The sequence below is a fragment of the Dermacentor albipictus genome, chromosome 3 (genome assembly GCF_038994185.2).
Source record: "Dermacentor albipictus isolate Rhodes 1998 colony chromosome 3, USDA_Dalb.pri_finalv2, whole genome shotgun sequence".
In the NCBI taxonomy this organism is placed as follows: domain Eukaryota; kingdom Metazoa; phylum Arthropoda; class Arachnida; order Ixodida; family Ixodidae; genus Dermacentor; species Dermacentor albipictus.
The window spans coordinates 194,088,010-194,101,326 of NC_091823.1; the positions used below are offsets into that span (position 1 = coordinate 194,088,010).

The 13,317-nt window shown below is 45.7% G+C and overlaps 2 protein-coding genes across 2 annotated transcripts in view; both read right to left on the reverse strand.

Annotated features, from left to right (window-relative positions):
* ric8a (ric8 guanine nucleotide exchange factor A) overlaps window positions 1–13,317 on the reverse strand; it is a 473,887-nt gene that overhangs the window by 334,973 nt on the left and 125,597 nt on the right. The gene's annotated exons all lie outside the window — the stretch shown is intronic.
* LOC135896918 (uncharacterized) lies at window positions 857–1,708 on the reverse strand. Its single transcript, XM_065425429.1, has one exon. It carries the CDS (start codon window positions 1,706–1,708, stop codon window positions 857–859), a length of 852 nt encoding a protein of 283 aa, XP_065281501.1.

Sequence of the window (13,317 nt, forward strand, 5' to 3'; positions counted from 1 at the left end):
AGTTATGACACGTATCTTGGAAGGAAGGTAGAAAATTCTGTAAATGTTCACATATTGCATGATAATTTCCTTTGTCGTATAAGTGTATAGTTTTCTCCCGCTTCTCCCGCAGAGCTGGGGCAAAGCGAAAAGAAGCATGGATGACCTTGTGGTCACTAATTTCTCTCAGATAGGTGATGGACTACAAGCTGTCTGGACGGTTGACCAGTAGTAAATCTAATATGTTTGCAGTGTCTTGGGTGACGCGCGTTGGCTCTAATATGAGTTGTGTCAGGTTGAAGTTGAGGCAAACGTCGAGAAAATCTCTCGATTCGGTTTGGCTTACCAGAGAGGGTGCTGCGTTGTGCCAATCAATGTCTGGTAAGTTAAAGTCTCCAAAAAGAAGCAGGTCGGCATTAGGATAACGAGAGCAAACCACATTTAGTGCATTGTTTAGATTACGAGCGAAGTCGGCGCTATTGCGAGGGGGCCTGTAACATACACCTAAAATTATGGACTGTGGGGCAGCGTGGCATAGAACAAACAGTATTTCTAATTTTGATGTGATGTTAATGGCAGAGCACGATAACTGTTGATTAACGGCAATAAGCACACCTCCTCCTCTAGTCCCAGCACGATCTTTTCGAAAGACGCTGAAGTTTGGCAAATCAGCCAACACTTCCGAGTCATAGATTTCGCTACAAAGCCACGTTTCCGTGAGTACAAGAATGTTGCTGTTGGACGACAGCACGAGGTTAGACACGTGTTCTCGTTTTGGAATGAAGCTTCGTATGTTAGTATAAATTATTGAAAGGGAAACATGCGCTATACTTTTCGTTCGAGGGGAATGGCTTGTTTTTTGATGATGCGATGACTGCTATATTTCTTTCACTGTTTGCGATGTGTCATCGTATACGTAGCGCTTAGAACCAATGAAAAGAGTTTTAAAGTGCAAAGAAAATGGCACAGATTTTGCTTTCGCAAACGAAACAAGTTTCCTGCGGGCGTCCCTAACTGCCGGGGAAAAATCCTCACCCATGCTCAGATGAGTGCCCTTAAGTTTGCGCCCATTTGAGAGCACCATTTCTTTTTTCTTATAATGATTAAACCTAACAATTAGTGGGCGCGGGTGATTAGCAGAATGGCGACCAACACGATGCACTCGCTCTATGTCTTGAGGTTCAAGTGGCACGTTAAGGTGGTCTGAGCATAGACGTAAAATTTTTTCTTCAGACGCGGCCGACGTTTCTGACGCTGCTGTATCAGGAAGGCCGTAAAACACAAGATTGTTTCGCCGTGAGCGATTCTCTGCATCGTCAACGCGGGCATTCAGAGTGTGAACTAGCTTTGCTGTTTGCTCAGTATCTGTCCTTATGGTCTGTATCTCGATTTGCAATGGTAGTAGTTTCTGATAATGGCCCTCTAGATCCACTAACCTCTTGCTTAAGTCAACGAGTGCAGCACTTGTAGCCGTACATTGGCTTTTAAGGCCCTGCATGTCGGCAATTATTGTGGTTTGGCCAGCGGACAGTTTTTTCAGTTCGGCAAGCACAGCATCAGTACCAGGACGAGGGTTCATTTCAATATCCCCTGACTGTAACAAAATAGATCTAAATACACTGAGACACTCACAAACAATATCAAAGCAGCACTGCGGGCTCGGAAGCTGCACCAAGAAGTAATTGCTAGTTCTCTTAGTATACAAGTAGTCTGGTTCACAAACCTGCATGATGAATAGAAGTGGGTTACTGGTGCGTGTTGTGGCACAGCCACCGAGCCCACAGAGCGCGGATGATGGAAGTGGTTCCTTCATAGCTTGCTCTGCAGTCGTTGTCGATGACGGCATGGCTCTCGGTAATTGCTCAAGCCTCCAGTTTTGAGGTGGTGGCGCATTTGGAGAGGCGGAATGACTGTCGACACGTATGCGCCAACTAGTCACATCAATCCCTGTGCGCAGATTCGGCGGTTCCCTCACGAGGCTCGCTGACATCACCATCGAGGGCAGCAGCACGCGTGCGACAGCGCAAAGGAAAACCTGCATGATGAATAGAAGTGGGTTACTGGTGCGTGTTGTGGCACAGCCACCGAGCCCACAGAGCGCGGATGATGGAAGTGGTTCCTTTATAGCTTGCTCTGCAGTCGTTGTCGATGACGGCATGGCTCTCGGTAATTGCTCAAGCCTCCAGTTTTGAGGTGGTGGTGCATTTGGAGAGGCGGAATGACTGTCGACACGTATGCGCCAACTAGTCACATCAATCCCTGTGCGCAGATTCGGCGGTTCCCTCACGAGGCTCGCTGACATCACCATCGAGGGCAGCAGCACGCGTGCGACAGCGCAAAGGAAAACCTGCATGATGAATAGAAGTGGGTTACTGGTGCGTGTTGTGGCACAGCCACCGAGCCCACAGTCAGGCTCGTCCACTTCGATTTGCCAGTAGCCCGACTTTAGGTCCAACGAAGTAAAGAACTAAGCATGACGCAGATGGTCCAAAGCATCATCGATCTATGGCAGGGGATAAACGTCGCGTTTGGTGACTCGGTTAAGCCATCTGTAGTCAACGCAGAAGCGGAGTGTGTTGTTTTTATTTTTTACTAGTACAACAGGCGATGCCCACAGACTTGTCGACGGGTGGATGACGTCATCATTTAGCATTTCTTGAACTTGACGCCTAATCGCCTCCCGCTCCATAGGTGACATGCGATACGGATGCTGACGAACAGGCCGCGCCGACTCCTCTGTAACGATCCGGTGTTGCGTAACAAAAGTGCGCTGGACTTCGGATTCCGTGGAAAAACAGCCGGAGAATTCTGTCAGTAGGCCCAGCAGCTGATCCTTCTGTACATCTGCTAAGTCAGCATCATTGTGGACGCGGTTATTCAGGCTGGCGTGAGTTGTTGCATCCGGTGAAGTCACTTTTATTTATTTATTTATTTCGGGTACCCTCAGGGCCATTGGCATTGGAGAGGGGAGTGGTTACAGGCATACAAAACAAGAAAAAATAGGAAATGTGATACAAGGAAGAGAAGTATTGCAATAAAAGTTAACAAGTGTGTCTACTTATACAATGTTAGCTAAGGCGTTCTTGAAAAGCTGGTAATCTTTGATGGTGGCTGTCAGTGCGGGAAGGTGATTCCACTCTGCTGCTGTACGAGGTATAAATGACTGGAAGAAAGCGTTAGTTCTACACAATGGGACACCGACCTTGTAAGCATGATCTAATCGAGATGATAGGTGACGTGGGGGAGGGATGAATTCGCTACGCAGGTGTGGATGATGAAACATCTTATGGAACAGACAGATACGAAACGCTTTGCGACGTGAGGCTAGGGATGGTAGATGAAGGCTTGATTTCATTGAAGATATGCTAGCGGTCCTGTTATAGTTGGAAAGAATGAAGCGAACCGAGTTATTTTGGACCATTTCTAGTGCATGTATTAGGTTTTCATGATGAGGGTCCCAGATGGATGCGGCGTACTCTAGTTTCGGACGTATTAACGTTTCGTACAACAGCAGTTTGAGGGATGAGGGCGCTTTAGAAAAGTTGCGGCAGATGTAACCAAGCATACGATTAGCATTGTTAATTATGTATGTGATATGTGCAGACCAAGTGAGAGTGGAAGTGATGTGTACACCAAGGTACTTGTATGAGCCTACCGATTCTAAGAGGACATGATCTAAGGAATAAGTGGGGATACTGTTGCAAGTTCTTGATACACGAAGAGATTTACATTTTGTGATGTTAAGTTCCATTAGCCATGTTTTACACCAGAATGAAATAGCGTTCAGGTCAGTCTGAAGAGCGGTTACATCGTCACTGCTTGTTATTTCTCTGAAGATTACGCAGTCATCCGCAAATAAATGGATATGAGATGAAACAGTAGAAGACAAGTCGTTGATGTAGATTAGAAAAAGAAGAGGCCCGAGGACGGAGCCTTGTGGGACGCCGGAATGGACAGGGTTTGAGTGAGAGTTAAGATTATTAGCTGACACGTATTGTGAACGGTTTTTAAGGAAACACTCAATCCAAGCAAGAAGTTTGGGGTCAATGTTCATGAGCCGTAGTTTGTGAAGTAGCAGTTTGTGAGACACTTTATCGAAAGCTTTGGAGTAGTCTAGGAAAATGCAATCCGCCATTGAACGAGTATCAAGAATTAGGTGTAGCTTATGTATGAAGGAAGCCAGCTGCGTTTCACAAGAATATGTTTTCCGAAAGCCATGCTGTGAACTTGAAAAAAATGAATTTGACTCAAGAAAGTTAGCAAGCTGTGAATATAGGATATGTTCTAATATTTTGCATGGGATACTGGTTAGTGAAATAGGCCGATAATTGAGAGGAGAATGCTTGTTACCTGATTTATAAAGTGGAATCCCCTTACCGACTTTCCAATCAATGGACAGGTATCCTGTGTCAAGCGACTGTTGAAAGAGTTTTGCTAGTAAAATCGATGAATAAACAACAGTGCTGTGCAAAAATTTCATGGAAATTAGGTCATGGCCAGGAGCAGAGGAGAGACGCAAAGATTTAATCATGGTTTCGATGCCACAGGGTTCAATTGTAATTGGAAACATAGCCTGGTAATCATAACAGGGTGCAGTGGGTGGGGAAACATTACAGGTTACAGAAAAGTTTTGGATAAATGTTTGATTGAGGACGGATGTGACAGGGTCATAGGGTATGGCATTCCCAGAGTTATCTACAAGAGTTATGGTGTCATCATCTTTTTGATTAATAACGCGCCAGAATTTCTTGGTATCATTTGTTAACATGGACGGCAGCGTGTGACATAAAAAATTGTTTCTGGCGTCTCTTAGCGCTGACACATATTCGCTTGAAGCCAATCGGTAGGCACACCAACGAGCTTCACTCGAGGAAAACTTTGCTGACCTGTACAATCGACTCTTTTTATTTGATAACCGTCTTATATGAACATTATACCAGGGAGCGTCTGACTTGCTAGTTACGATGCGAATGGGAATGTACTTGTTGGTTAGGTAAGTAACTTTTTCTGCGAAGATTGCCCAGTTAGTTTCTACTGTACGGCTGTCGAAATCCTGGAGGAAAACATCAAGGAATGAACATAATTCTCTATTAATGGCGTCAAAGTCTGCTTTGTTGTAATTACGGATGGTTACAGTCCTTTTGGTATGTTTAGGTTGTGCGAGATTTAAGTGAAAAAAGAGTAAAGAGTGGGTGCTCATTCCTGGAACGTGAGTGATGTTGGAAACTAGGTCGGCCTGTGAAGCGAGAACAAGGTCAAGGGTATTAGCAGCAGAGTCTGTGGTTCTAGTCGGTTCAGTTACAAGCTGTTCGAGAGAAAAAACGGAGCACATTTCTAAAAATTCTTTAGCTAGCGTGGAAGGTGGGTGTATCGTGGGGACAGTGTTAGACCAGGTTATGTTTGGCATATTAAAATCACCAAGCAAAAGTAATGGGCAGTTTGGGTAACGGGATGAAACGATGTTAACAACATCGTGTAATTCATTTACGAAGTTCTGTGTATAGGTAGGGGGCCGATAACAGACCCCAATAATAACTTTCTTATGATTTAGGGCGACGCATGTCCAGACAGTTTCTAAAGGGGTGTTGACGTGGATGCACTGTGAAGGGAAATTTTTCGTGATAGCGAGCAGTACACCTCCTCCTTGTCGCCCAATGCGATCGCAGCGATAGATAGAGAAATTATTTGCAATAAGAAAAAGTTCGTGGTCTCGAATTTCAGGATGTAACCAGGTTTCAGTTAATACTATGGTATCAGCGCTGCAGGTGTCGATGGCGGAGTTAAGGCAGTCACGTTTGCTGATGATACGTTTGTAACGTGCCGATGTCTGAGAAGTCAGCAATGTCGTTCAGGAATGCCACAGCTGTACCTTGAGGGACGTGCTGATACTCATGGCTGAAGTTTGTCAATAAAACTTGCGAGCACTTATGCTGTATTCGAACAAGGCCCCGGGTGATGCAGATGTGTCTTTCGAGCAGCAGCGGGATATTTGCCTCGGCAATGCCCTCATAGCCGTCGAATGCGTGACAGGTGACGAGGGTCACTACGCTGCTCCATGGCGGCACCATGAGGTTCTCGTCAACAATCCTCAAGGCGTTGACATACATGTCGTCAGTGCTGCTCCCTGCTAAGGCCTGCGTCGTCGAAAACGTTACCCGCGACTTTTGTAAGTTAATCACAGCTCCATTAGCCTGCAGAAAGTCCATTCCCAGAATTAGGTCCCTCGAGCAGCTTGGGAGGATAACGAAATCACCGAGGTACGTAAACCCACGAATGCTCACGCTGTGCATCTTCCTACAGGGGTTAGCAGATGGCCACCTGCAGTGCGAATCTGCGACCCAGTCCACTCGATAGAAACTTTCTTCAGCTTGCAGGCAAGGTCCATGCTCATAACTGAGGTGTCCGCTCCAGTGTTGATTAACGCCGTTATTTCTTCGTCGTCTATGGTGACGGGAAAGTTCGACGTTACTACCTCTCGTAAGGTGTTTGACCCCATCTGTACGTCTGCGTCGTTATGTTTTCGTTGTTGTCGTCGTAGTGGAGGATCTTGCGTACGGTCATCGTCAGCGGCCTCACCTCCATGGTCGCTGAACTCAGTGTTTCCCAACCCGCCGGGCTAGGCGAGTGGCGTCTCAGAGTGCCGCGAGTAAAGGCTTGGCTTGGTGATGGTGACCTGTAACAATCAGGAGACAACGAACGGGGCTCCTGCCATCGCTGATCAACATTGCGACGAAACTCTCTATTTCCGGCGGCCGCTCACCAGGTCGTGGACGAGCTGCATTCAGCGAGAATCCACGGAGCCCCTCATGACGATAAGGACACATTCTGTAGATGTGTCCGGCTTTGCCACAATGAAAACAAAGAGGCTTGTAGTCTGTGGTGCGCCAGACGTCGCTCTTCCTAGTCCTTGCTTTGGCGATGTGCGGTGGGCTGCGAGGCAGCCTGAAGCTTACGTCCATTTGTTGAGTGGGGTGTACCATGCTGCACGCACTTGAGGGTGGTGGACAGCGTACTGCTTCAGCGTAACTCATTTCGGCGTGCGGTCCCTGCTGTGCTGCCTCGTACTGTCCAGGAATATGAACGGCCCGTCGGACCTCGGCGCGCACCATTTCCGCAATGGAAAGTTGTCCCACAGGGGCAGTGGTCGTCTGCATCTTCTGCAGTTCCTCCTTGACGACAGCTTTGATGAATTCTCACAAGGCACCAACGTCGTTACCGAGGGTAACGGCAGAGAGCTCCCTTGAAATCATGGCGTCACGGTTGTTTTGCGTGGCCCACTGTTGAAGGGCCTTTTCCATAGTAGTGGCTTCGTCATGGAACTCAGCAAGTGTCGTCGGCGGATTTCGAATGAGGCCAGCAAAGATTTCCTCTTTGACGCCGCGCATGAGATGGCGCACCTTCTTTGCTTCAGTCATCAAAGGGTCCGCACGTCTGAAAAGCCGATTCATGTCTTCTACGTACGCCATCACTCATTCATTCAGGCCTTGAATTCTTGCCTCCAACGGTGATTCCGCCCTCTCCTTCCTGTCCGCCCTGGCGAAGGAATTGAGGAACTGCCTACGAAATTCTTCCCATGACGTCAGTGTCGCCACGTGGTTCCCAAACCATGTTTTCGGGGAATCCTCAAGAGCGAAGTACATGTAACATAGCTTATGCTCGTGGTTCCAGTCGTTGAGGTTGGCAACCCAGTCAAAATGCTCAAGCCAGTCATCGGCGTCCTCTGAAGCACTTCCATGGAACAGATTCAGCGTCCGGATGTGATTGACGACAACGTGCGATGCTGCAGGAGTGGCAGGAGGTGGTTGGTTCGTCATTCTAGTTCGTTCGGGTAGCAGACCGTGCTGTGGCTGGAGTCCCTGGAGACGTCGGCTGGCACGTACGTGCACAGGGGTAAGCTTGGTTGAACTACTCGCCGGGCTTAGGTCTGGGGTATGCTCCGGAGATCTTAACATCGACCGTACCCAGCATGTCCACCAGAAATGTCACCAAGCTATTGCAACTAAAACAGTTTACCACCAACAGATTGGGAAAAAACGTCTGCCTTTAGCGATGGCTGGTCCTCGGAAAGCGCGCGCGCAACCACGAACTTCGTCGTTCTCGCCTTAAGGGTCCCCTGTCATCCCATGCAAACTTATTTCGCGTCAATATTTGAATACCCCTTACAGGGTGTCTACCAAGCTGACATTTCCCAAGTCCCTGAGTTTTCCAGAGACTGTTGACTGTAAGAGTGTTCCAGGTTCTATCTGAGTGCCTTTGGAAAATTCACAAGTGACACAGAACCTTGTTTTGTCAAAACGGGTGACACGCATGTTAAAATAGAAAAAAAAAAACGAATTATTCCATTTTGAATACTAAGGAGTAGGGCTTATTTTATTCCAAAAAGAAAACAGAAGGGACAGGTTGGTAAAATGCACAGTGAATAACATATATCCAAAAGAAGTAGTAAAGCCCATTGCAAATCGAGTCAAACATCTTCAAATAAGAATAAAGAGGGATGCATACAGAAGCAAGTATTTTGAAATATGAGCCATTTCTATCAACTGATAGCAAGCTCATTGTAATGAGGCCTGAACTTTGTCACACGTGAGATTCTCTCTCAGCAACTCGAAAGTCAACCTCAACTGTACTGACACACTCTCAGCCCATGCACATCACCTCAGTTTTGCGTTTCACTGCTTTAAAGAGTTTATTTTGGTTTCGATCAGGGACACCTGCATCTCGGTGTCAGCCAACAGTTTTTGGAGCTCAAGCTCCTTCGAAGTGGCCGCGGCACGCTTCCTTTCCCGTTCATTGCATAATGCATAGGTACATTTCGTGCTCGTGTTCCTTCCGCCCCGCGTTCGCCCTGCAGACCATTTGAAGCATCCTCTTGGTCACGTACCCATTTTCCGACTCCTTAGGGGCCATGATGGATGGATGGTTGGATGGATGTTATGAGCGTCCCCTGTGGAACAAGGCGGTGGGTTGTGCCACCAAGCTCTTGCTACTATATATGCTGCCTAATGTCCTACCTAGGTTAAACAATGAAAAAAAAAACCACTATGAGCTACCACGCCTAAATTTTCTGATCCCCTATTGCGAACTGTGCTCTTTTGTGTCTTTTGTCGTTTCCCTACTTTTCTTCCATCAATCCTCCAATAGTCTCTTACTAATGTCATTGGGCACGGTCGCATCGGAATGAATATGTGGCTGACAAACCCCTTTGTCTTCATGCTCCAGGCGCTTCCTGTATTCTTGGTGGCTGGACCGAGTACCCTCGTCGTCTCCCGTCCAGTCCACATCGACGAGCCTCAAAGCAGTGACCACGCGTTCACGGACGATAACTGGGCTGCGCGACAACGTCTGCGCAACGACGCTCAGGCTTCCATTCCGTTCCGTTTGGATCACCACTTCTTCATGGCTGCAGCGACATCGGCAACCTTATCGACATCAACCGCTTTAAATAGCAGCTGCTTCCACGAGTACAGCATTGGGCACGGTCGCATCGGAATGAATATGTGGCTGACAAACCCCTTTGTCTTCATGCTCCAGGCGCTTCCTGTATTCTTGGTGGCTGGACCGAGTACCCTCGTCGTCTCCCGTCCAGTCCACATCGACGAGCCTCAAAGCAGTGACCACGCGTTCACGGACGATAACTGGGCTGCGCGACAACGTCTGCGCAACGACGCTCAGGCTTCCATTCCGTTCCGTTTGGATCACTACTTCTTCATGGCTGCAGCGACATCGGCAACCTTATCGACATCAACCGCTTTAAATAGCAGCTGCTTCCACGAGTACAGCATTGGGCACGGTCGCATCGGAATGAATATGTGGCTGACAAACCCCTTTGTCTTCATGCTCCAGGTGAGCAAACGTTTTGGCAAATGTTACCGTAGTAATTGCTTGATTCTTCTTGTGCTGCCGTGCCCAAGGCAAATGTGTTCTTTGCTTCGAAACTGCATAGTGTCTTTAAGATACCTGTTGTTGCTGGGAGGGGATGTAGAGAGCAACCCTGGTCCCAACATGCAGGAACTTGCTGCTGAAATTAGAAAAATGGCTGCCGACATCACCGCTATCAGAAACGAAAATAAGGGTTCAAGTGAGTCGTCAGCAAGTATTCACTCCAAACTAGATCTTTTAGGACAGCTTGAAAGTCGTATGTCAACCATCGAGGAAAAGTGCATGCAACTGGAAAAGACCATGCAATCATTTCTGCGTCAAATTGACGACCTAGAAAACCGAAGCAGACGGTCGAACCTAATTATTTACGGACTAAGCGAACTCGAGGATGAAACATCGGAAATCCTAGAACACGAGGTTAGCACTAAACTAATTAAAGAAGTGCTTGGTGTAATGTTTTCCGGTTTCGAGCGAATTCACCGCTTGGGAGGGAAGAAGGCTAACAAAACGCGCCCCGTGATCTTCAAGCTGTTCGATTACAGAGACAAAGCCAAGATACTTAAGAACTGTTTTAGACTGAAGGGTTCCAAAATTTCTGTCAGCGAAGATTTTTCTCTGGCGGTACGCAATATAAGAAAAAAACTTTGGGATAGTTGCAAACTTAATAGAGAAAAGCACGAAAAGGTCAGACTCGTTTACGATAAGATCAAAGTAAATGATGAACTCTTTGCATGGGATGAAGAATTAGGCGAGAAAATACCAGTAAAAAAAGTGTCTCCTCGAATTGCCGAACGGCAACCTGCTAAGTTAAGAAAAAACTAACTATTCTTAATATCAACGCCAGGAGTATAGTTAATAAGACAGTAGAACTTGAGGCCTTGTCTCTTGAACATGAACCTGATATCATAACCATTAGTGAAACTTGGCTGTCATCATGTATCTTGACCAACAATATATTTCCCCCAGGTTATATAGTTCTTCGTCAGGATAGATGTACACGTGGCGGTGGCATCGCGATTTTAGTGAAAGACGACATTCAGACCACACCGCTACCTAACATTACCGGCGCAGAAGCACTGTTTTGTAGGATCACGATCGGCGTATATTCCCTTTATGTTGGTACAATGTACAGAGCACCGAATTCTGGCCCGGAGCCATTACATATCTTGTCTGACTACATGCAGCGTCACCTTCAAGGGGACAAAAAGGTTGTCCTTACGGGGGATTACAATCTACCAGGTATAAGATGGGATTCGTACGATGCTGGTGTTATCGATAAGGACAGCGCTGAGGCGATACTTGATATGGCCTTCAATAGTGCTTTAAAGCAAATCATTCAGCAACCCACACGTGTCACTTTGTCGAGCAGCACAATCCTTGATCTAACTTTTGTGAGTGAAAACATTCCTGTAGAGGACATATCATGGGAAATAATTGACGGAATTTCGGACCACAAGGCAACCAAATGTTGTCTATCACTACCGTCGCCAGCACGCTCAGAAAAATTGATCACACGAATATATGATTGGAAAAACGCAGATGATGTCGGCATTCTTGACTTTTTTGATTATCACTACCCCAATTTTTCTTGTCTTTTCCATGATAATTCTGTGACAGTAGATGAATTATGGGCGAAATTTAAGACCTATGTACACGAATGTTTATCAAACTTCGTACCCATGAAAAAAAAGAAAGTGCACAAAAGAAACCCTTGGATCACAAGGAATATAATACATATGAAACGTAAAATGTCAAGGCTGAGGAAACTTAAGGGTAAGACATCAAATCCCTGTTTCTCTGACAAAATTAGAAAATTGGCACATGAGTTGAAAGTAGTGATAAAGCAAGCAAAACATACGTACATGAACGTCACACTTAGCAACTTCATCAAGACGGCTCCTCAAAAATTTTGGAGATATTTTAACGCGAACGTGCATAAGCAAAGCAATTTGCCGCAGAAGGATGCTTTCCAAAGAGCAAATCAGTTTAATAACTTTTTTAAATCCGTTTTTACACAAGACAACGGAATTTCACCAGATTTAAACCATCAGCCGAGGGGAACCGGCGACATACTTGGTGATATAGAGATAACAGAATCAGGTATACTTTCACTGCTGCTTAACATCGACATTAAAAAATCTTGTGGCCAAGATGGGATCCCCAATACTTTCCTCAAGAGATACGCAGAATGGGTCTCTAAATACCTCTTACTTATCTTTAAAAAATCTCTAGAATCGTCTGACGTGCCCAAAGACTGGAAAATAGCAAAGATTGTCCCGATTCTCAAATCAGGTGACGCAACAAGCCCATCAAATTATAGACCGATTTCGCTAACCTGCACATCTTGCAAAATTCTCGAACACATCATACTAAAACACATCGTAACCTTTGCGGAAGATAATAACTTGCTTAGCATCAACCAACATGGTTTCAGAAAAGGACTGTCTACTGTTACGCAACTGACACAAACTATGCATGATCTCGCTCTAACAATTGATAACTGCGGGCAGACTGACATAATATTCTTAGATCTATCGAAGGCCTTCGACCGGGTATCCCATCCTAAACTCCTGGGCAAACTACAACACATTCTCGGATCTGGCAGCATAATAAACTGGATAAAAGCTTATCTTGCAGGTCGGCAACAGTACGTAGAAATCGAAAGTCAGCAATCTGATTGGGTAGAAGTGTCATCCGGAGTACCACAAGGAACAGTCTTAGCACCAATTCTTTTTTTGCTATACATCAATGACATGGCAGATAACATAAAATCAACGATGCGCATGTTTGCAGATGATTGCATTATATATAGGGAGATTAGGAACCATAATGATCAAGTAATACTAAATCACGAGCTTGCGCAAGTAGCAAATTGGTGTCAGGCATGGCAAATGAAGATTAATTTAGACAAGACTGTTTTTATGAGAGTAAGCCGAAAAAGAACCCCACTAGAATTCACCTACACGATCGAACAGCAAAAATTAAAGATAATCGATGATTATAAATATTTGGGCATTGTCCTATCATCTGATATGAAATGGGACAAGCATGTGTCACACATATCTTCTAAGGCATTTACAACACTTTGTTCGCTTAAACGCTCTTTAAAATCTGCCTCACCAGACACTAAGATGCTAGCCTACACCTCATTCGTTCGTCCTATACTAGAATATGGTATTACCTGCTGGTCTCCACATACCAAACAGTGCATAAAACGCCTAGAAACAATACAGAGAAAAGCCATCAGATTCATTTATAATAGGTACAACCGTAATGATTCTCCGACAGAACTCCTTGATAAAGCTTGTCTCCCGACTATTTACAAGCGTGCGAAATACTTACGTCTCAAGTTTCTGTTTCACCTCCTTAACGGAGTCTACAAATTAAACAGTGGTGCATATGTATCTTTCACTGAACAGCGAAACACTAGAACTAAACATCATAAACATTTAATTGAAT